Raw genomic sequence first — 21,771 nt, forward strand, 5'->3', positions numbered from 1 at the left:
AAGCAGGCCTAATTAATTAGCAAGTTTGTTCTATATCTATAAAAGGCTAAGTTGACTAGCACATGCATGATACAGATAAAGCTCTTGCAGGCGCCAATCGCACATGTGTGTTTCCAACTGTCATTGTCTATCATGAAATTTGGTTGACACTTCTATTATAGAGAAAGGGCGAATAGTGATATTAAAATATTTCTTCTAAGTAATTTCCTTTTGATGTGCATGAATTTGTGCACCAGGCCACTTGTCAATTATAAATGGGGGACAACTATGGTTCCCCCAATGCCAAGAACACAACTGTTAAAAGAGGTAAATTTGCATTTATAGACATGAGTGAATGTCTAAGGTATTGTCAGAAAAATGAGCAAGTACAAGAACAGCACTCCTATTTATTGTTGTTGTTAATCTTCACCTGAGATATTTTTCAATTGATTTGTAGACAGTGGGAGGGAGGGGGTAGGAGGAAAGGGAAGAGAGAGAGAGAGAGAGAGAGAGAGAGAGAGAGAGAGGGAGAGAAACATCCAAGTTAGAGAGATACATCGATTGGTTGCCTCTGGCACGTGTCTTAACCAGGGCCAGGGATCAAGCCTGCAACCGAGGTATGTGCCCTTGACCAGAATCAAACCTGGGACCATTTAGTCCTCGGGTTGATTGATGCTCTATCCATTGAGCAAAGCCGGCTAGGACTAGAATAGTACTCCTATTGCTGTTTTTTTCTTTTTAATATATTTTTATTGATTTCAGAGAGGGAGGCATAGGAAAAGACAGAAACATCAATGAAAGAAAATTAGCTGCCTCCTGCACTCCCCCCCACTGGGGATGAAGCCCACAACCCAGACACATGCCCTGACCAGGATTCAAACCATGACCTTTGGTTCATAGGTTGATGCTCAACCACTGAGCCACACCAGTTGGGTCTATTGCTACTTTAAAAATCATTTTGTATGAGCAGAAAAGAGGGTATGAAAAAGTTTATATCCTCTGGTCAGTGCGGCTCAATTGGTTGGGCATCCTCCCATGCACTGAAAGGCTGCCAGTTTAATTCCCAGCCAGGGCACATGCCAGGGTTGCGGGCTCTAACCCTGGTAGGAGGCATGCAGGAGGCAGCAGATCAATGTTTCTCTCTCTCCCCCTCTCCCTTCCTCTCTTTCTAAATAGCAATAAAAAAATTTATTTAAATAAGCAAACATGCCGAAACCGGTTTGGCTCAGTGGATTGAGCGTCGGCCTGCGGACTGAAAGGTCCCGGGTTCAATTCCGGTCAAGGGCATGTACCTGGGTTGCGGGCACATCCCCAGTTGGAGGTGTGCAGGAGGCAGCTGATCGATGTTTCTCTCTCATCGATGTTTCTGACTCTCTATCTCTCTCCCTTCCTCTCTGTAAAAAATCAATAAAATATATTTAAAAAAAAAATAATAATAAGCAAACATATGTACAACAGGGAAAAGAAAGACAGAAAAAGAAACACCAATTTTTTTTTTATTAAGGTGTTACATATGTGTCCTTATCCCTCCATTGCCCCTCTAGAAACATCAATTTTTGTTGTTCCACTTGTTTATTTATGCATTCACTGGTTGATTCTTGTATGTGCCCTGACCAGGGATTGAACCCTCAACCTTGGTATACAGGGGTGACACTAACCAGATGAGCTACCCAGCCAGGTCCTAAATAACACTTCTTATATGGTAGCAGTCTGATCAGATAAATTTCTGCAGTTTTACTGCTATTAATTTTATTTGCTTTGTCGTACAAGTATTATTGGGATGAAATTAACTTCCCAAACACAGCAATTTTTTCCCTTCCTTTGACACATGCTACAAAACTAATGATTTTAAGAAAAGTTGTTCAGATTCTAAAATTAGTATTATCACAGTAATTTCAAAAGAAACTCCCTACCACCAGGCACAGGGTAAGCTTGTTAATACATTTGTCACTGCACTTATCTAACTAGAATGTAACCAAGCACCAAGATTATCCATCAAATTATCACCTCACTATAAAGATTTTTTTTTTTTTTTGGTTAACCCTCACCTGAGGATATTTTTTCCATTGATCCATTGATTTTTTAGAGAGAGTGGAAGGGGCTGTGCAACCAAAGTAGTTACCCTTAACCGGAATCTAACCCAAGACCCCTCAGTCTACAGACCACACTCTAACCACTGAACAAAAACTGGCCCGGGCAGATATAGTTTTACTATTAGTATACAGTTATCTGAATTTCAAGTTGAATATGATGAATATTTGCATATTAAATAAGATTAATGAAAAAACCATTCAATGAAAAATAACCATATACATAGAAAACTCATATCAAGCAACCAATATTTCACCTATTATGAAATAAGTAACCTATTAAAAATTTCAATAAGTACTCCATACTAGGTCTGTGTACTTGACTTGCTTTTTAATGATCTGATAATTCCAATTTATATGTGCCTCCCTCCAATGTAAGTTCCAAAGTAGCAGAATTTGTCTTTTGTTTCCCACAGAACCCCCAATACCTAGGGTACTTCCCCCCCCCTCTTATTTCTAATTTTAAACTTACAGAAAAGCTGCAAAAATAGTACAAACTTCCTACATATCCCTCATACAGTATTCCCTAATTATAATATTTTACATAACCATGATACAATTGTGAAAGCCAGGAATTAACATTGGTATAATACTAGTTATACTACAGATATTATTCAAATTTCACCTGTTTCTCCATTAATGTCCCCTTCTTCTGTTCCAAGACCCTATCGAGAAGCCCACATTGCAAATTATTTCCTCTCATTAGTCTCAGCCAGTCTGTAACAATTCACTTTTTATCTTTCATAAACATGGCATTTTTAAAGAAAACTGATTATTTTGTATAATGTCCTTCAATTTGAGTTTGTCTTAGTTTTCTCATGACTAGCATGAGGTTATACATTTTTGGTAAAAAAACCACAGAAATGACACTATTCTTTTTTCTTTTAAATAATTCTTTATTGTTGAAAGTATCACATATGTCCCCTTTTTTCCTCGAAATGACACTATTCTTCTAAGTGCATGATATCAAGGTGTCTTGGTGCCAATGTCTTATTACAGATGACTTAAACTTTAACACTTGGTAATGGTGGTTCTGCTATGTTTCTCCACTTTAAGTTTACTATTTTTCGATATGTACATAATACAAATTTCAGACGATGCAAATCTTGTTTCTCAAGTTTTGCATAACAGCTTTAGCACCCATCATTAGACTTTATGAGTAACAATCATCACTGCAGTATTTGTCCACTGGTGATTTTCTCATTCCTTCTGCGTTTATTAATTGGAACTTTACTGAAAAAAGGTGCCACCCATTCTCCTCCATTTACTCATTCATTCATTCATTCATTCATTCATTTACTCCTATCATATGAACTCACAGTATTTATTCTACAGCTTAAAATCTAACATTATCAGATCTGGCAGGGTACCTCATTTATTTAGACCATCATACGGATATGCCAAGGTTCTATTTCTGGTCAGGGCACATACAAGAATCAACCAATGAATGCATAAATAAGTAGAAAAACAAATCGATGCTCTCTCTCTCTCTCTCTCTCTCTCTCTCTCTCTCTCTCTTTCCCTCCCTCCCCGACTCTCCCTCCTCAAATCAGTAAATTTAAAAAAAAATTTTTTAAATCTAACATTACCATTTTTTACTTTGTTGTTGAAACTGTGCCAACTTTGGCCATTTGGGTCTACTTCAATTTGGCTCGTGTTCTTTTCAACATGTCCTAACCATTTTATTCTTTTAAAAAAAGGCTTTTCATTGATTTTTAGAGAGAAAGGGAGGGAGGGAGGGGAGGGGAAGGGAGGGGGGGAGAGAGAGCGAGCGAGAGAGAGAGAGAGAGAGAGAGAGATATTTATGTGAAAGAGCATCAATTGGCTGCCTCCTATATGCCCCCTACCAGGGACTGAGCCCACAACCAAAGCATGTGCCCTGACCAGGAATGGAATCAGCAAACTTTTGGTGCTTGGTACGAAGCCCAACCAACTGAGGCACGAGCCAGGGCACATCCCATCCTTTTTTTTTTTTAATATATTTTATTGATTTTTTACAGAGAGGAAGGGAGAGAGATAGAGTTAGAAACATCGATGAGAGAGAAACACCGATCAGCTGCCTCCTGCACATCTCCCACTGGGGATGTGCCCGCAACCCAGGTACATGCCCTTGACCGGAATCGAACCTGGGACCCTTCAGTCCGCAGGCTGACGCTCTATCCACTGAGCCAAACCGGTTTCGGCCCATCCTTTTTTTATTATATTCTTACTATTTGGCAAAAAGGTCCCAGGCTCATCTTAAGCTTTTCAGTCCTAGCCAGTCCTCAAGAGTGGCTCAGTTGGTTTAGCCTCGTCCTTCATTCTTAAAGGTTGCCTTTGATTCCCAGCCAAGAAACATACCTGGGTTGAAGGTGCAGAAGGCAACCAATCAATGTTTCTCACAACAACAATGTTTCTCTCTCTCTTTCTCTCAATATGTCTTCAGGTGAAGATAAAAAAAAAAAAGTAAAGAAAGAAAGTTAATTCTCACTGAGGTAATTTTTCCATTGATTTTCAGAGAGAGTGAAAGGAAGGGGGAGATACTAAGAGAGAAACATCATTGTGAGAGAGAAATGTCAATTGGTTGCCTTCAGTGCATGTCCGGCCGAGGTACATGCAACCAAGGTACATGCCCTAGACTGGAATCAAAACCAGGACCCTTCAGTCCACGGGCTGACACTCTATCCACTGAGCCAAAACGGCTACACATAGAGAAAGGTGTTTTGAAACAAAAATCTGGGCACTAGATGGGCCCACCGTTTCTGAGGCATCACTGCTTCAAGACAGAACTATAAAATAATGAATGCGCCTGGACACCCACATATACACACATCGATATTTCTGTATTTGTCTAAATTAAATACTACAAAATTCATACTGACACCTCTGATCCTAATATGACAGAAGATCATTTTAATTTTAGCCCTGCTCTTTTCTTTCTCCAACACTGAGAAACCTGGGTCTCATTATCTATATTTACTCATGTGTTCAATTTTAAAAGTATATACATTTATTCTCATTAAAGACCTAAATAAAGATAAAACAAACATACAAATAAAGTAGTTTCAGAATTGCTAACACATCATCTCAGTGAAAAACACCAACTACATTATATTGTTCTTTTTGTCATTGGCGTATAGTATCCAATCAAGATACTGTTTTCCAAAGTTATTTAGATTCCTTATTTTCTTTCCCATCTGCTTTCAGTGTGATATTTTCCAGTTGAAATATAGTTAGGTACATTTGTTATGTTTGTCTTCTTTTTTGTTGTGATTTCAGAGGGAAAGGGAAAGGGTGAAGAGAGAGAGAAAATCAATGATGAAATCATTGACTGGCTGCCTCCTGCACACCCCCTACTGGGGATCGAATCCACAATCCAGGCATGTGCCCTGGCCTTCATAGGTCAATGCTCAACCACTGAGCAACACTAGCTAGGTCATTTGTTAGGTTTGTACTCTATTTTGGGTTCTCCAAAATTCTCTTTGGTTTTAATTTTTTATTTTTTCAGCACATGAAGGGTAGGGTACTAATTTTAAAAGCCTAGCTGTCAAGCATGGTGAGCCCTGGAGGGTATTATGCTAAGTGAGTAAGTGAGTCAGAGAAAAACAAACACAATATGAGTTCACTTATATGTGGAAGCTAAAGAACAAAATAAACAAACAAAATTGAAACAGATTCATAGATTCAGAGAATACACCAATAATTGTCAGAAGGGAGGGAAGGTGGGGGACTGGGTGAAAAACGTGAATGGATTAACAAGTACAAATTGGTAGTTACAAAATAGTCATGGGGCCCTGGCCAGTGTTGCTCAGTTGGTTGGAGCATCATCCATGGACCAAAGGGTCACAGGTTTGATTCCAAGTCATAGCACATACCCAGGTTTCGGGTTCAAACTCCAGTTGGGGCACATATAGGAGGTAACCAACCTGTTCCTCTCTCTCCCTTCTTCCTGTAAAAATCAATGAAAAGCATGTACTTGGGGGAGGATTAAAAAATAATAAAATAAAAAGTCATAGGGATGTATAATACAGCATAATAAATATAATCAATAGTACTGCAATAATTATATAGTACCAGGTAGGTACTGAAATATAGGAGGAACACTTTGTAAAGCATGATTGTTAGGTCTAACCACTATTGCTGTTCACCTGAAACTAATCTAATAATATTGAATGTAAACATAAATTGAAAAATAAAAAAAACTTTAAAAAAACCACTACTATGGTCATATTAAATGAGTTTAAATTGGTTTTAAAAAATAAAAATCCTAGCTGTCAAACAGTCATACATACCGTGGTTCTTGAACTTCTCCCATCTCAAACAATTTGGTTCTAGACCAAGTTGTTTGGCAAGGGGGTGGGGGGTGGGGGGGCGGCGGATGGAGAAGGGACCTGTTAAAATGTCTTTTGTTAACTTTGGTATACTGACACCCCTTTCATGCTGATTCATCAGCATGACAAAGCAAAAACAAAGGAGAGTGTGCCCAGGTGAGTCAATATACAGCTAAACCTCTCCTTGTTAACATCTCAGGAAATTTTGCTATAAATATTTTGGGAGGGTTTATATTTGTTCTTTTGGGGTTTTTGTTTTGTATTGTTGTTTTTTGCTTTTCTTACTGGCCAAATGGACTGATTAACACAATTTTAAAACATAAGGAGGTTATCAAGAATGCTAATATTGCCCTGACCAGTGTTGAATAGTGGTTAGAGCATCAGCCTGACCACAGGAGGGTCATCAGTTCAATTCCAAATCAAGGGCACTTATCTGGGTTGCAGGTTCAATCCCCAGCTCAATTCAGGGGGCAACCAATAGATGTCTCTCTCACATCCATATTTCTCTCTCCTTCCTCCCTTCCCTCTCTAATAAATCAATGAAAAAAAATATCCTCCAGTGAATATTAACCCCCCCAAAAAAAGTGTTAATGTTGCCCTGGCCAGTGTAACTCATTTGGATTGACATCGCCCACTGCACCAACAGGTTGCTAGTTTCATTCTCAGTCAGGGCACATGACCAGGTTGTAGACTCGGGGCTTGCAGTAGACAACCGATTGATGATTTACTCTCCCATCACATCGATGTGTCTCTCTATAAAAATCAATTAAAAAAATCTTAAAAAAAAAAAAAAAAAGAGTGCTAATGTTGCTAAGGGCGTGAAAGAAACAATGATCACAGGCAATTAAAGAGGTAAAAAAAAACTGTTGACTTGGAATAAGTGACAGCATTTCAGAAATAATGATATGTGAAAAAGCGAAGATGCCTCATACTGACCTCCTAAAAGACACCCGTGGAACCAGTGTCGAAAATTATTTAAGGCTAGTAAAGGGTAGTTCAATAAATTTAAGAAAATAAGTGTTTGCTTATAAATTAAACAGTACTTTAGACATACTGTACATAGAAACATTTAAACAGAATCATTTGGGATCTGAAACGAGTTAATACAATTTATATTATTTCTAATGGGAAAAAATGATTTTAGTTTTCGAAAATATCCCTTCTCGAACAACCTGCTGGAATAAAGGTTCCACTTTATCACTGTAAGTGAAAGCTGAATTCAGATAAGGTTTTTTGTTAAAGAAGGGGAGGATTCTTTTTCTTTGTAAAAGTAGAAGAGACTTTAACACATTCACATAAAAAAGAAGATACAAGAGCGAGCCAGAATAAAGGTTTCTCATGTAAGGAGTTCATGTGGTGAGTTGTATACAATAAGGACTCTGAAGCTTTAGGGAATCCCAGAATCACTTAGAGCAGTGGTTCTCAACCTTCCTAATGCCGGGACCCTTTAATACAGTTCCTCATATTGTGGTGACCCCCAATTTCATTGTTACAAATTGAACATAATTAAAGCATAGTGATTAATCACAAAAACAATATGTAATTATACATGTGTTTTCCAATAGTCTTAGGCAACCCCTGTGAAAGGGTCATTCGACCCCCAGAGGGGTCTCGACCCACAGATTGAGAACCGCTGACTTAGAGACTTTATTAAAGCTCTGTCCCTACAGTTTATGAGGAGAGGTTTCAGACTTTCTAACCATTCCCCCAGTTAGAATACTGGTGTGGCCAGGTCAAGTACTAAATTTGAGAATAAGTAGGTTAGAGTAAAATCATAGTAGTTCCAAGATGTAAACATATATACAAACCAGATACAAAGTTGGAAAAAATGAACTAAAATATACTGAATACTACCTATTCCCAGACTATGAAGACACTTTACACTCATTCAAGGTTTTTTACTTTCTTCTTTATTTTTTATTTCCCATGAGCACCTTACTTCCTATATAAGAACTTACTACACTTTTATAGTACTTTCAGAAACAAATTTTAAGTTTGCTTTAATTTACCATAACTTCGTTCGTAACATTTCCTAATTATTATGATTTTTAACTTTTAGAGTAACATTTACCTTATATTTCACAATTAAATATTACAGGTACATGGAAAGGTGTTTCAGAAGCACAAAGATGCATAAAGGAATTCATATCATTGTCATACACAGGCAAAAAATTAAAACTAAGAAAATACAGTAAATCATAGTGCATTCTTACAATAAATTGTATTCAGTAATGCCTAGGCCCCATATGAAAAGTCACAGTGTATGCCATCAAAATGTCAATAACCAGCTAAAAAATCCTAAGAATAACAAAAAAAAATATGCGACTTTGTGGAATAAATCCCTAAGTATAGTCAAAAATGGACAATTTTGTTTGTATTTTCCAACTTGTACAATTTGTTTACACTGGAAGGGTGATGTTTTATTAGTAACACACAAGAACTATGTGTATTCACATCTATGTTACAATGTATTTTTTTTTTACCTCAGTTGTATCTGCTTCCGTTTTTGCAGCTCTTGGTTTCTGAGTTCTTCCAGGCGTCTGAGTTCTTCTTGACGCCTCATTAAATCTATAAAATATTGATTACCCATTAATATTTTAGCTTGCCTTCTGTACTTTTTTATCAGTGAGCATATAGACTCTCTATTATGGGCAATATACATAATAATTTATTCATATTCATGCAAAATTCATAATTTATTCTCATTCATGTCATTATTATATAACCTTATAATTAAAGATTATAAGCTGTGTAATTAATAAAATTAATAAGCTTCCTGGGCCTGTTTCTTCATGTGTATTAAGACAATAATAAAATTCATTCTTTTCTTCAGAAATTAAAATAGGTAAGATATTTTTAACATAGGGGCTAAAAAATACTAAAAACAGAATAAATGATAGCTGTATTTCACTTACACCTTTTAAACAAATCAGAATTTTTCCATTGCAAGTGCAAAACCCAAAAAGATGCTTTGGGAGACATCAGCAGAGGGCATGTAAGAACCACACCAGACAAACAGTAGGTATAGCGGTTATACACTGAGCATCCCTCCCAACACAATTAGTGTGAAATTCCTCCTACACTAAGTCAGTGTCTTATAAAAAAGAGCAATGAGGAAAATTCCTGAGAGAGGAAAAAGGCTGAATGAACAAGATCATTTTAAACAAGATAAACAAAGCACTCCACTCCCACTGTCACTATACTTGCTATTATCAAGAACAGGAGTTCCACAATAATGTAAGATAACAAAAAGTGTATTTGTGTTGAGAAGTAGTAGATTAACTTTCCAAATGCAAAAATCTTTGTAATATCTTACCAAATTATGTGTGCATACAAGCAAAGACTAAAAGATATCAAAATAATGAAATACTCTGAATGGCACAATTATTGGTTGCCTTTATTTTCCTTGTCTCTCATCATACCGGGATTTCTAAAATAAACATAAATTATTTCAATTTTAACATTTCATAATAAATCACTACATTCAGAACTTACATAATATTAACAGTTCCAGTTAACTTTCTATGTGACAATAACCCTATCATCATAACCATAACAGGACTGGAATCACAGCCCTAACAAGGTAAATATTATCATGTCATCTTATAGATTGGAAACATATTGTGTATTATCCCCTCTCTCCCCAAAAATAATTCAAATAGATTATAAATGTATTCTAGCCATTCAGCTATTGCTCAGTTCAGCAGGAATACACAGCCAAATCGATCCTAATTACAAAGCTCTTTCCAAAATGCCAGTGCCCCAAACCTGGATAATCAGAAATAGTGGGAAACTTAAAAAATATAAATTAAAAAACAGATTTTAGGACTCTTTCAGAAAAGTCAGTTTTGGCATATGGAATAGGGACCAGGTAATTTTAATAACATACCCGATGAGATAACACTTAGTTATCTTAAAGAACATCAAATATGACTAAAATGATTTCAAACAGTTACACAATTAGTTGTCAACCATAACTAACTGCTAATTAGAATTACTTAAATACCTTTTAATCACAGACCAATTAAATGAAAATGTCTTGGCAAGTGGACCAGACATCAGTATTTTTTTTAACCTCCTTAGATGACTCCATTGTGCAACCAACATTGAGAGCTACACAACTATCACATAATTACTTTAGTGGGAGAAATCTAAAATATATAATCAACTTATATTCCTAGGAGGAAAGCCTATATAATAAAAGTCTAATATGCAAATTTTCCCCATGCACTGACCAACAGGGAGTGGCGCAGAATGAAGGCAGGCCCTGATCCGACCTGATCTCCAGCTGGGCCTGGGGACCCTACCCGTGCATGAATCTTGTGCACCGGGACTCTAGTTCTTCAATACGCCAAGCCAAGAAAAATGTCCTACTATCATTAAGTATCCAAGAAAGTCAATCCAGTATAGCCTGTAAAAATTTATCATACCTTTGTAATGTTTGTAGTTTTTAAGACTACCTACCATTTCTATAATAAAAACATAATATGCTAATTAGACTGGACAACCTTTCGGATGACTTTCCAGAAGAAGCCAGGACTGTGAGGGAAACCCGGGTCCTGGGTGCATGCTGGTGGCCAACGGAAGCCTGGGTCCCGGGTGCCAGAGGGAAGCCAGTGCTGGTAGCCAAGGAAGAAAGGCCTACTCTTGCACAAATTTCATGCATCGGGCCTCTAGTATAATTATAAATGTAAAAATATGCATTACAACCCTAGTCCATGTTCTCAATGGTTAGAGCGTCAGTCCAAGCACCAAAGGGTCGTGGGTTTGATTCCCAGACAAAGGATCAAATGCCAGACCCCAGTCGGGGTGAGAGCAGGAAGCAACCAATAGATGTGTCTCTCTCACATAGGTGTTTTTCTCCTCCTCTTCCCCTACTCCCTCCCTTCCTCTCTCTCTCTCTCTTTTTTTTTTTTTTTTTTACAGGGAGGAAGGGAGAGGGAGAGAGAGTTAGAAACATCGATCAGCTGCCTCCTGCACACTCCCTACTGGGGATGTGCCCACAACCAAGGTACATGCCCTTGACTGGAATCGAACCTGGGACCATGGAGTCCACAGGCCGATGCTCTATCCACTGAGCCAAACCGGTTAGGGCTCCACTATCTCTTAAAAAAAAAAAAAAAAAATTTAACTCTCTCTCTAAAAAATGTCAATGGGAAAAAATATCTCTGTGAAGTTTAACTAGTGCAGTGGTTCTCAACCTGTGGGTCGCGACCCCTTTGGGGGTCGAACAACCCTTTCACAGGGGTCGCCTAAGACCATCGGAAAACACATATATAATTACATATTGTTTTTGTGATTAATCACTATGCTTTAATTATGTTCAATTTGTAACAATGAAATTGGGGGTCACCACAATATGAGGAACTGGGTCGCGGCATTAGGAAGGTTGAGAACCACTGACTATATGTATATGCATTACATTTTTGTCCATGAAAAGGAATAAGAAAAGACCATGAATGTTTGTTTTCTGACAACTGGATCTTCTCCTTTTAAGATGTGCCAGTTGATAAAGCTGCTTTAACCTCTCGGTTCACATTTTCTTACCTGTAACTTTGGTATAATAATTAGTTCAAAGGACTGGACAATGCAATTATCAGATAAGCGTATTATCTGATACTAAGTAGGCACAATATCAACTTAAAACTACCATTTTACATTTACTGAATTGCTTTAATTTAGTTGAGAGAGAGAGCAGGAGGGGAGGGGAGGAGAGAGAGAGAGAAGGAGAGAGAGAGAGAAAGAGAGAGAAAAAGAAAAAGAAAAAAAACTGATTTGTCGTTTCACTTATTTATGCCTTCATTGGGTTGATTCTTGTAGTATGTGCCCTGACCAGGGATTGTATCCACAAACTTCCTGGCATACTGGGACGATATTCTAACCAACTAAACAAACCGTCCAGGACCTAAATTATTTAAGTTTTGTTAATATCCAAAGTTGCTAAAGTTGCACTAAAGTGTATATATCTGTACACTGCAATAACATCCTTCTCAGGGTAAATTACCAAAAATATATATAACTAGATATGTTTTTATCCTTTGATCCAGTAAATCATACCCTTATAGGAATCTTTCTTAAAAAAATAACCCAAAGTTCCCTGACCAGTTTGGCTCAGTGGGTAAAGCGTTGGCCCATGAACCAAAAAATCTCAGCTCTGATTCCCAGTCAAGAGCAGTAAAAAAATAAAAATAAAAATACTTTTGCCTGGCTAGCGTGGCTCAGTGGTTGACCTAGGACAGTGATGGCGAACCTTTTGAGCTCGGCGTGTCGGCATTTTGAAAAACCCTAACTTAACTCTGGTACTGTGTCACATATAGAAATTTTTTGATATTTGCAACCATAGTAAAACAAAGGTGTATATTTTTGATATTCATTTTATATATTTAAATGCCATTTAACAAAGAAAAATCAACCAAAAAAATGAGTTCGCATGTCACCTCTGACACGCGTGTCATAGGTTCGCCATCACTGACCTAGGAACCAGGAGGTCATGGTTCAAGTCCCAGTCAGGGCACATGCCCAGATTGCAGGCTCCATCCCTAGTGGCAGGTATGCAGAAGGCAACCGATTAATGTTTCTCTGTCATCAGATTTTTATCTATTTCTCCCTCTCCCTTCCTCTCTGAAATCAATGAAAATATCTTTAAAAAAATTTTTTAAACTAACAGATGAAAAGATGTAATAAAGCAAGAATGGTAAAATGTTAACAATAGAATCTAAGTAGTGAGCACCTTAATATTCTTTCAAGTATTTCATTTAAGATTCCTCATAACAAAAATTTTGGGGGAAACATGTACTGGGTAAATTACTAGACTTTAAAAAGAAAAAATTCACATGAAAGCCTGCTGAAAGGATCAAGTCACTTGTAAGGGGGTGGGGGGGCGGAGGGAATCCAGGCTTATTTCAGACTTCCTCACAGAAACATTCAATACTAGAAGACAATGAGACATGCTATCAAGTACTTAAGAAATAGAGGGGATGCCGAAACCGGTTTGGCTCAGTGGATAGAGCATTGACCTGCGGACTGAAAGGTCCCAGGTTCAATTCCGGTCAAGGGCATGTACATGGGTTGTGGATACATTCCCAGTGGGAGATGTGCAGGAGGCGGCTGATCGATGTTTCTAACTCTCTATCTCTCTCCCTTCCTCTCTGTAAAAAATCAATAAAATATAATTTTTTTTTAAAAAGAAAGAAATAGAGGGGAGAAAAAACATGAATTTTTACCATTCAAGTGCCAGTTTAAAGTACACAGAGTACTTCAGGAAGATTGTTTCTGTAAACCCTTCTTTAAAAAATTATGAGGGTAAACATCAGACAATTAAGTGATGAACAGAAACATCATGCCTCAACATATTTAAAATAAGGTTAAGATTTAAACACATATAAGGATTATTGTTAAAGATCATTAAAACAGAATGCTAAAGAGCTAGCATCGCAGCATTATTCACACTAGCCAATATATGGAAAAAAACTAAGATCTGTCATCAGATGACTGGATCATGAAGACATGGTATAAGGGGCATAAATGCTAATGAAGTGGTGAACTTGGAGTGAACACACAATACAATATATTATAGAACTGATGTATTATAGAATTATACCCTAAAACCTATATAATTTTACTAACCAATGTTACACCAATAAATTCAATAAAATACATCCTATATAATAAAGAGGTAATATGCAAACTGACCACACAAGATGGCCTGCAGGGGAGGGCAGTTAGGGGTGACCAGGCCTGCAGGGGAGGGCAGTTGGGGGGAACAGGAGGCCTGCAGGGAAGGCAGTTGGGGGGGACCAGGCCAGCAGTGGAGGGCAGTTAGGGGGAACCAGGCCTGCAGGGAAGGGCAGTTGGGGGGAACCAGACCTGCAGGGGAGGGCAGTTAGCGGTGACCAGGCCTGCAGGGGAGGGCAGTTGGGGGGTGGGGACCAGGCCTGCAGGGGAGGGCAGTTGGGGGCAAGTGAGCCGGCAGGGAAGGGCAGTTAGGTGCTGGCAGGGGAGTGGTTAGGGGGTGATCAGACTGGCAAGCAGAAGCGGTTAGGGGCAATCAGGCAGGCAGGCAGGCGAGCGGTTGGGAGCCAGCAGTCCTGGATTGTGATAGGGATGTCCGATTGCCCGTTTAGGCCCGATCCCACAGGGCCTAAAGGGGCAGTTGGACATCCCTCGAGGGGTTTCAGATTGGAGAGGATTCAGGCTGGGCTGAGGGACACACTCCCACCCCCATGGATGAATTTTTTCGTGCACCGGGCCTCTAGTATATATATAAAAGATGTGGTGTATATGACACAATGTGATCCATATACAGTGGGGTCTTGACTTAAGAGTTTAATTCGTTCCGTGATGGACCTCGTAACTCAAATTACTCGTATGTCAAATCAATTTTCACCATTACAATGAATTGAAATGACATTAATCTGTTCCGGACACCCAAAAAACACCGCAATTGTTTTGTTAAATGTTTTTAAATAAGAAAAATGTATTTAAAAATAACGAATATTGTATAAAAACACAATACTGAACAATATAATGTAGTGCAATAAACTTGTTTTATTAAGTTTAATGTACAGCATTTACCTTAGAGATCAAACAACTTAAAGATGCTGATGGAGTTGGAGGAGAAAGGCTGAACTGAATAACTGAATAACTGAATCTTATTTGCTGATTTTTGCCCTTTTCGCCACGCTTTCATCACATTCATCTACAGGAGTTTTCGATAAAAACCTGTCCAATGAGATCTGTTTCATCTTCCCTTTCAGAATATTTCTAAAATGAGTTAGGCAAGTGTCATTAAATAGCTCCATCGCACACCCAGTTGGAATTTTTTCTGGGTGTTTCTTTTGAAAAAAGTCTGAAAGTTTCTCCCACATTCCCAACATTTCCTTTATCTCACTTATAGAGATAACCTCCTCCTCCTCCTCCGTGTCATCTATTTCCTGCAAAACCTCCATGTGCTGCTGCATCTGTAGCTCCTTTAGCTCCTGCGTTGTCAGTTCCTCGGAGTGCTCCTTGATGAGCTCGTTGATGTAACCTTCCTTTATATCCGCGCTCGCTGCCTCACCATGTCTGACAAAGGAGTGAATGCCGGTCCTCTTTTTAAAAATTTCGAACCATGCCGAAACCGGTTTGGCTCAGTGGATAGAGCGTCGGCCTGCGGACTGAAAGGTCCCAGGTTCGATTCCGGTCAAGGGCATGTACCTGGGTTGCGGGCACATTCCCAGTAGGAGATGTGCAGGAGGCAGCTGGTCGATGTTTCTCTCTCATCGATGTTTCTAACTCTCTATCTCTCTCCCTTCCTCTCTGTAAAAAATCAATAAAATATATTTAAAAAAAAAAAAAAAAATTTCGAACCAGCCCCGACTGGCTTTAAACGGCTCGCCTGATGCCTCGTCCATTGAAGTGCCTGGGGTCTGCTGCAGCAAATCAGCGTAAATAGCTCGTGCCTTCTCGCAGATTATAGCCTTTGTCACAGTACCTCCTTCGAGCTGCTTCTCCGTTAACCACACCATTAGCAGCTTCTCCATATTTTCATGGATAGATGTCCGCTGTTTAGAAATTATTTTAACGCCCTTGGCTGTAGTTGTAGCCTGTATCGACTCCTTCTGCTTCAGTATGGTGCAGATCGTAGAAGTGCTACGCTTGAACTGCTTTGCCAAGTAGATTACACGCACACCTTGGTCATGTTTTTCGATAATTTCTTTCTTTAATTCAATGTACATCATCCGCTTCTTCTTCTCAGCACTGTCCTTCCCTCTTACTTTCTTCAGATCCATGGTTGAAAAAACGAAGTTTTGCAAAATAACTGCAAGCACAAATGCGAGCACAACACTGATGCTTCAACTAAGAGCTAACCGCTTCAAGTGAACAGGTGAGACACGTGATGCTGGGCTGATGTTGTGGCGTTCACTGTGCCAACTAGCGGTGGGGTATCTGAAGCTGGCTCGTAACCCGAATTTTAGCTCACAACTCAAAGCAAAAAATCAGCCGAGAGACGGCTCGTCTCTCGAAAAACTCGTTAGTCGGGACACTCGTAAGTCAAGGCCCCACTGTATATATAGATAAACACATACACACCTATATACACAATATAAAAAATATAGATATGCATACACATACACATAATGGAGTATTATTCAGCCACTAGAAATACATGTATCTTAACAAATGTTTTTTAATATGTTTTTATTGATCTGAGAGAGAGAAGGAGAAAGAAACAGCAAATGGCTGCCTCCTGCATGCCCCCTACTGGGGATCATGCCTGCAACCTGGGCATTTACACTGACCAGGAAAAGAACAGGTGACATTCTGGTGCAGGGGATGATGCTCAACTGAGCCAGACAGGTAAGAGCAATCTTAGCAAATTTTTATAAATGCTGATATCCTGCCATTTGAAACAATAAGGATGAACCTGAGGGCATTATGCTCAGTGAAATAAGCCAGAGAAAAACACTACATGGCATAACAAGTCTGGAATCTAAAATAAGTCAAACACATAGAAACAACAGAGTACAAAAGTGGTTGCCACAAACTTTCAGCTAAAAGATGAGTGAGGTCTGTGGATTTAATCTATAACATGGTGACTAGAGTTGGTAACACTGTATCATATAATTAAAAACTGATTAAAGAGATTAGAACTTAAAGGTTCTCACAAATAAAAAAAGTCGCCTTTAAAAATTTTAAAAATTAAGTCAATGTAATAAATCTACATAAATTGGAAACAAAATTAATAGAAGTAAAGGGGAAAAGAGAGAGGAGGAGGAGCCAAATATGCCTATTTTGTTGTTCTTTTTGCTTCGGTAACCAGGAACCAAAGATATCATTTAAAGGAAAGAAATGTACTTCTATTACTTGATTTATCAGTACAAATGCATACAAAAATAGTATTAACATAGTCAAAAAAGTCCAGTGGTACAAGAGTGGAGAGCAATAGCAAAATGCATGGCAGGGTTAACGCTCTCCACTAAGAGTTATATAATTACACTAGAGGTTGTGCACGAAATTCATGCAGGGTAGGGGCCCTAACGGCTGACGGCTGTGGCCTTGCTTCCCAGGCTGCCAGCTGCCACCCGGGGCCTTCCTTCATCCCGCGCTGCCCCCAGGTGGTGAGCACACATCATAGCGAGTGATCGAACTCCCGGTCAGTCGAACTCCCGAGGGGACATTTTGCATATCAGGCTTTCTATATAATAAAAGGCTAATATGCAAATCAACCAAACGGCTGAACAACTGGTCACCATGACACACACTGACCATCAGAGGGCTCAATATAGGGGCTGCCCCCTAGTGTTCAGTGCGCTCCCACAGGAGGAGCCCTGCTCAGCCAAAAGCCGGGCTCACAGCTGGCGAGCGCAGCAGAAGCCTCTCCTGCCTCTGTGGCAATGCTAAGGACCCCGAGGGGTCCTGGACTGTAAGAGGGCGCAGGGCGGGCTGAGGACCATGCCCTTCCCCGCCCCCCCACACGCAAGTGTATGAATGTCCAGTAAATTTGACCAGTAAATTATGACTGCTCTTAGAAATTCAGTTAGCTTTGTCTCTAGTGTTTAATAGTCTTCCTAAATCATATCCACCAGTACACATAAATCTTTTCTTTTCAATTTAAAAAAAATAATTTTATTGAGGGCGCAGAGAAACATCAATAAGAGAATATCACTGATCATCTACCTCCTGCACGACCCCTACTGGGAATAGAGCCCACAACCCGGGCATGTGCCCTTGACCGGAATTGAACCTGGGACCCTTCAGTCCACAGGCCGACGTTCTATCCACTGAGCCAAATGTCTAGGGCATGAATTTTTTTTTATCTCTGTCAAAGAATATTCATTTGTAATCTTTTCACATGTGGTAATAATCTTAAATAGCCAACATTTGGCATAATTCCTTATACAAAAATAAAACAAACAAAAAACAATCTTTATAACATTATCTATATACCAAAAATTATCTACTTTCCTGATTTTTGTCAGCAGAATCATGTACTTTCTACGAGCAAAATTTAACAGCAGCCTTAATTACCTCCAACAACACTACTTGTGTAGAAAAAATATATTTTTTTATAAGGACATTCTCTCGGAAAAGGGAGAATGTTGTTTCTAATATGTTGAGTTCCAACTGTCTCTAAACTAAGTAGCAATTTAAATAGTGATAGCCGTTACTGGGAACTATAAATAAGCCTTAAGGAAAAAAAAAAACCCATCTACATGAACCCACCTTACCTTGTCTCATCAACATCAACTGGTGCTCATGCCTGGCTGCTTCCATTTCTGCCTCCAGCTTCTCTTTGGCTTCTCTGATGTTTCTGTCAACCTGCTCACGCTGCTGCTTCTCCATTTCGTCAAGAGCCTTCCATCTAGATGCATACTCAAATTCAAATGTCCCAGGTTGAGCAAAACGTGGTGGCTGTTCTCTTTCCCTACGTTTACAGTTAAAAACATACAGAAGTGTATGTTTAAAAGGTAAAACAGCTAAAAATAAAAGAGCATCATTTACTGAGCATTCACAATATTCACGGCACTGTCAGGAAAATACTCTACCTGAATTGCCTCGTGGCAATAATGTGATGCAGATTTTAAAAAGCCTGATTTTGAGAAACTGCCCAAGAATGCCGCAATAATAATGGAATCAGAATTCAAAGCTATGCAATAGGATACTAAACCTGTACTTCCCTAATAATCACCTACATTAAGGCCTTTCTAGTATTCATTCAACAAACAATTTTACATAATGAATCTGCAACATATGAATCCAATATGTCCTAAGTTAATTGTCTGGAATCAATTTATTTTCCCCTTTTAAGTAGTAACTTTTAGGGACAGTAGTAAAAGCATGTAAGAGATTACTAAATTTTTTTAAAAATATATTTTATTGATTTTTCATAGACGAAGGGAGAGGGATAGAGAGTTAGAAACATTGATGAAAGAGAAACATCAATCAGCTGCCTCCGGCACATGCCCTACTGGGGACATGCCCGCAACCAAGATACATTCCCTTGACCGGAATCGAACCTGGGACCCCTCAGTCCTCAGGCTCATACTGTATCCACTGAGCCAAACCAGTCAGGGCAAGCTTACTAAATTTTGTGTGCCAGGCTAATTGGCTAGGCCAAAATATAAATACCTAACATACTACAGTTGTAGTTATTTGTTCAATACTCATTTTCCTTGCTATTCTGTGAACTCAATAAAGACATGAAATGTCTGTTAACAGCTGTATCACAATGCATACATTTATTATTTACTAGAGGCCGGGTGCACAAAATTCGTGCATGGGTACAGTCCCTAGGCCTGGCCTGGCCGGCGATCAGGGCCAACCTGTGGAGTGATCAGCGGGGCGATCGGGGGCCCCCGCTGGCACCCACCTTGGCCAGCCGGACACCGCCCGCTTGCCCCTCTGTGGGAGGCAACAGGCAGGGCGACCAGCAGGGTAATTGGGGGACCCCGGCTGGCATCCGCCTTGGCTGGCCTGGGGCCTGAGGGCTGGGGGCAGCTCCTGCGCTGTGTATCTGCCCCCTAGTGGTCAGTGCGCATCATGGCAACTGGTCATTCCACCAAAGGGTCCCAGGTTTGGTTCCCAGGCACAGACCTTGGTTGCAGGTTCAATCTACAGGGCGCGTGTGGGAGGCAACCAATAGATGTGTCTCTCTCACTTCAATGTCTCTCTCTCCCTCCCCCTCCCCCACCCCCGGCTTCAAGCTCTCTAAAAATCAATGGAAAAAGTATCCTCTGGTGAGGATTAACGAACAAACAAACGAACAAAACAAAGCCACACTCCTCTGCTCCCTAGCACCCACTTTTCCCAGTCTTTGTCACCATATTTGTTTTACTTATATTATTGGTTACCCATTTTACCACCCCTCACAGCATGAATTTCTAGTCTATTTTGTTCTCTGTTACATCTTCATCACTAGTCATATAGCAAGCACTATATATCATTTGAATCAAGTGAAATGAAAAACATTCAACTACACTAAAATCAAAAAATGCCAATTAAAATAAGAGGCAAAAAATGGTATTTTGAACAGACTATTAAATCTTAAAATCCTAACACCCAATTATCATGCAGAAAAATACTTTTTAATATACATCAATAAGTATAAATTGGTATAAAATTATTGGCGATTTGGCAGTATCAATCAACTTATTTTAAAAAGGGAGAGGAAGAGAGAAATAGAAACAACAGTGATGAAAGAGAATCATTGATCAGCTGCCACATTGGCAAGGCTCTAAGTAGTTCTTTAAATAGTACTTCTGCCCAGCTGGTGCTGCTCCATAGTTGAGCATCAACCCATAAACGAGGAGGTCATGGTTCAATTTCCTATCAGGACACATGCATGGTTGCAAGCTCAATGCCATGTAGGGGGCATGCAGTAGGGAGCTGATCAATGATGTTTCTATGCCTCTATCCCTCTCACTTCCTCTTTGTCTAAAAATAAATTTAAAAAATTATTAAAATAATAATACTGATTTCTTTAAAAAAGTAAATTAAATAGTATCTCTCACTACTTAATAGATGTTTTATAATCTTTAGTTCATTATTTGGTTTTACAGGTTTTTTGGTGTGTTTTCTTAAATTGATTTTAGAGAAAGAGGGAGAGAGAAATATCGATGTGAGAAACATCGATCGGTTGCCTCTCATAGGCACCTAATTGGGAATGGAACTAGCAATCTTTCGATGCACAGAACGAAGCTCAACCAACTGAGCCACACTGGCCAGGGTGTTTTTATGTGTGTTTCCATGTTCTTATTTTCTATTCTTCGGTTCATTACTTATCATGTATCTCCACCACCTGAAATGTAAGCAGCATGAGAGCAGTAACAGTGCAAAGTTGCAGCGCCTGGCACCAAGATATTCCAATATTTGTTCAATTCATGTTACAGCTTTATTTATTATAATAAACTACTGACTGGTTAAAATGTATTTATACAGCCCTGACCGGTTTGGCTGAGTGGATAGAGCGTCGGCCTGCGGACTGAAGGGTCCCGGGTTCAATTCCGGTCAAGGGCATGTACCTTGGTTGCAGGCACATCCCCAGTGGGAGGTGTGCAGGAGGCAGCTGATTGATGTTTCTCTCTCATCAATGTTTCCAACTCTCAATCCCTCTCCTTTCCTCTCGGTAAAAAATCAATAAAATATATTTTTTTAAAAATGTATTTATATAGCAATTTACATATGCATCAGCCCAGCCATTGTGGCTCCGTGGTTGAATGTTGACCTATGAATCAGGAGATCACCGTTTGGTTCCCAGTGAAGGTACATGCCCGGGTTACAGGCTTGATCCTCAGTGTGGGGAGTGCAAGAGGCAGCCAATCAATGATTCTCTCTCATCACTGATGTTTCTATCTCTCTCCCTCTCCCTTCTTCTCTGAAATCAATAAAAATATATTTAAATTTTTTTTAAA

At 39.2% G+C, this 21,771-nt stretch overlaps 1 protein-coding gene across 1 annotated transcript in view; it reads right to left on the minus strand.

The window, feature by feature from the left end:
- Nucleotides 1-21,771, minus strand: part of PSPC1 (paraspeckle component 1) — an 82,403-nt gene that overhangs the window by 32,086 nt on the left and 28,546 nt on the right. The window contains exons 4-5 of the mRNA XM_070409360.1: nucleotides 18,589-18,785; nucleotides 8,863-8,947 (exon numbers count right to left, since the gene is read on the minus strand). Of these exons, the coding sequence (XP_070265461.1) occupies nucleotides 8,863-8,947; nucleotides 18,589-18,785 (282 nt within the window). The remainder of the gene's footprint in view (nucleotides 1-8,862; nucleotides 8,948-18,588; nucleotides 18,786-21,771) is intronic.

The sequence above is a fragment of the Myotis yumanensis genome, unplaced genomic scaffold, assembly GCF_028538775.1.
Source record: "Myotis yumanensis isolate MYYU_CA2020_CCGP unplaced genomic scaffold, mMyoYum1.0.hap1 SCAF_3, whole genome shotgun sequence".
Taxonomy (NCBI): Eukaryota; Metazoa; Chordata; class Mammalia; order Chiroptera; family Vespertilionidae; genus Myotis; species Myotis yumanensis.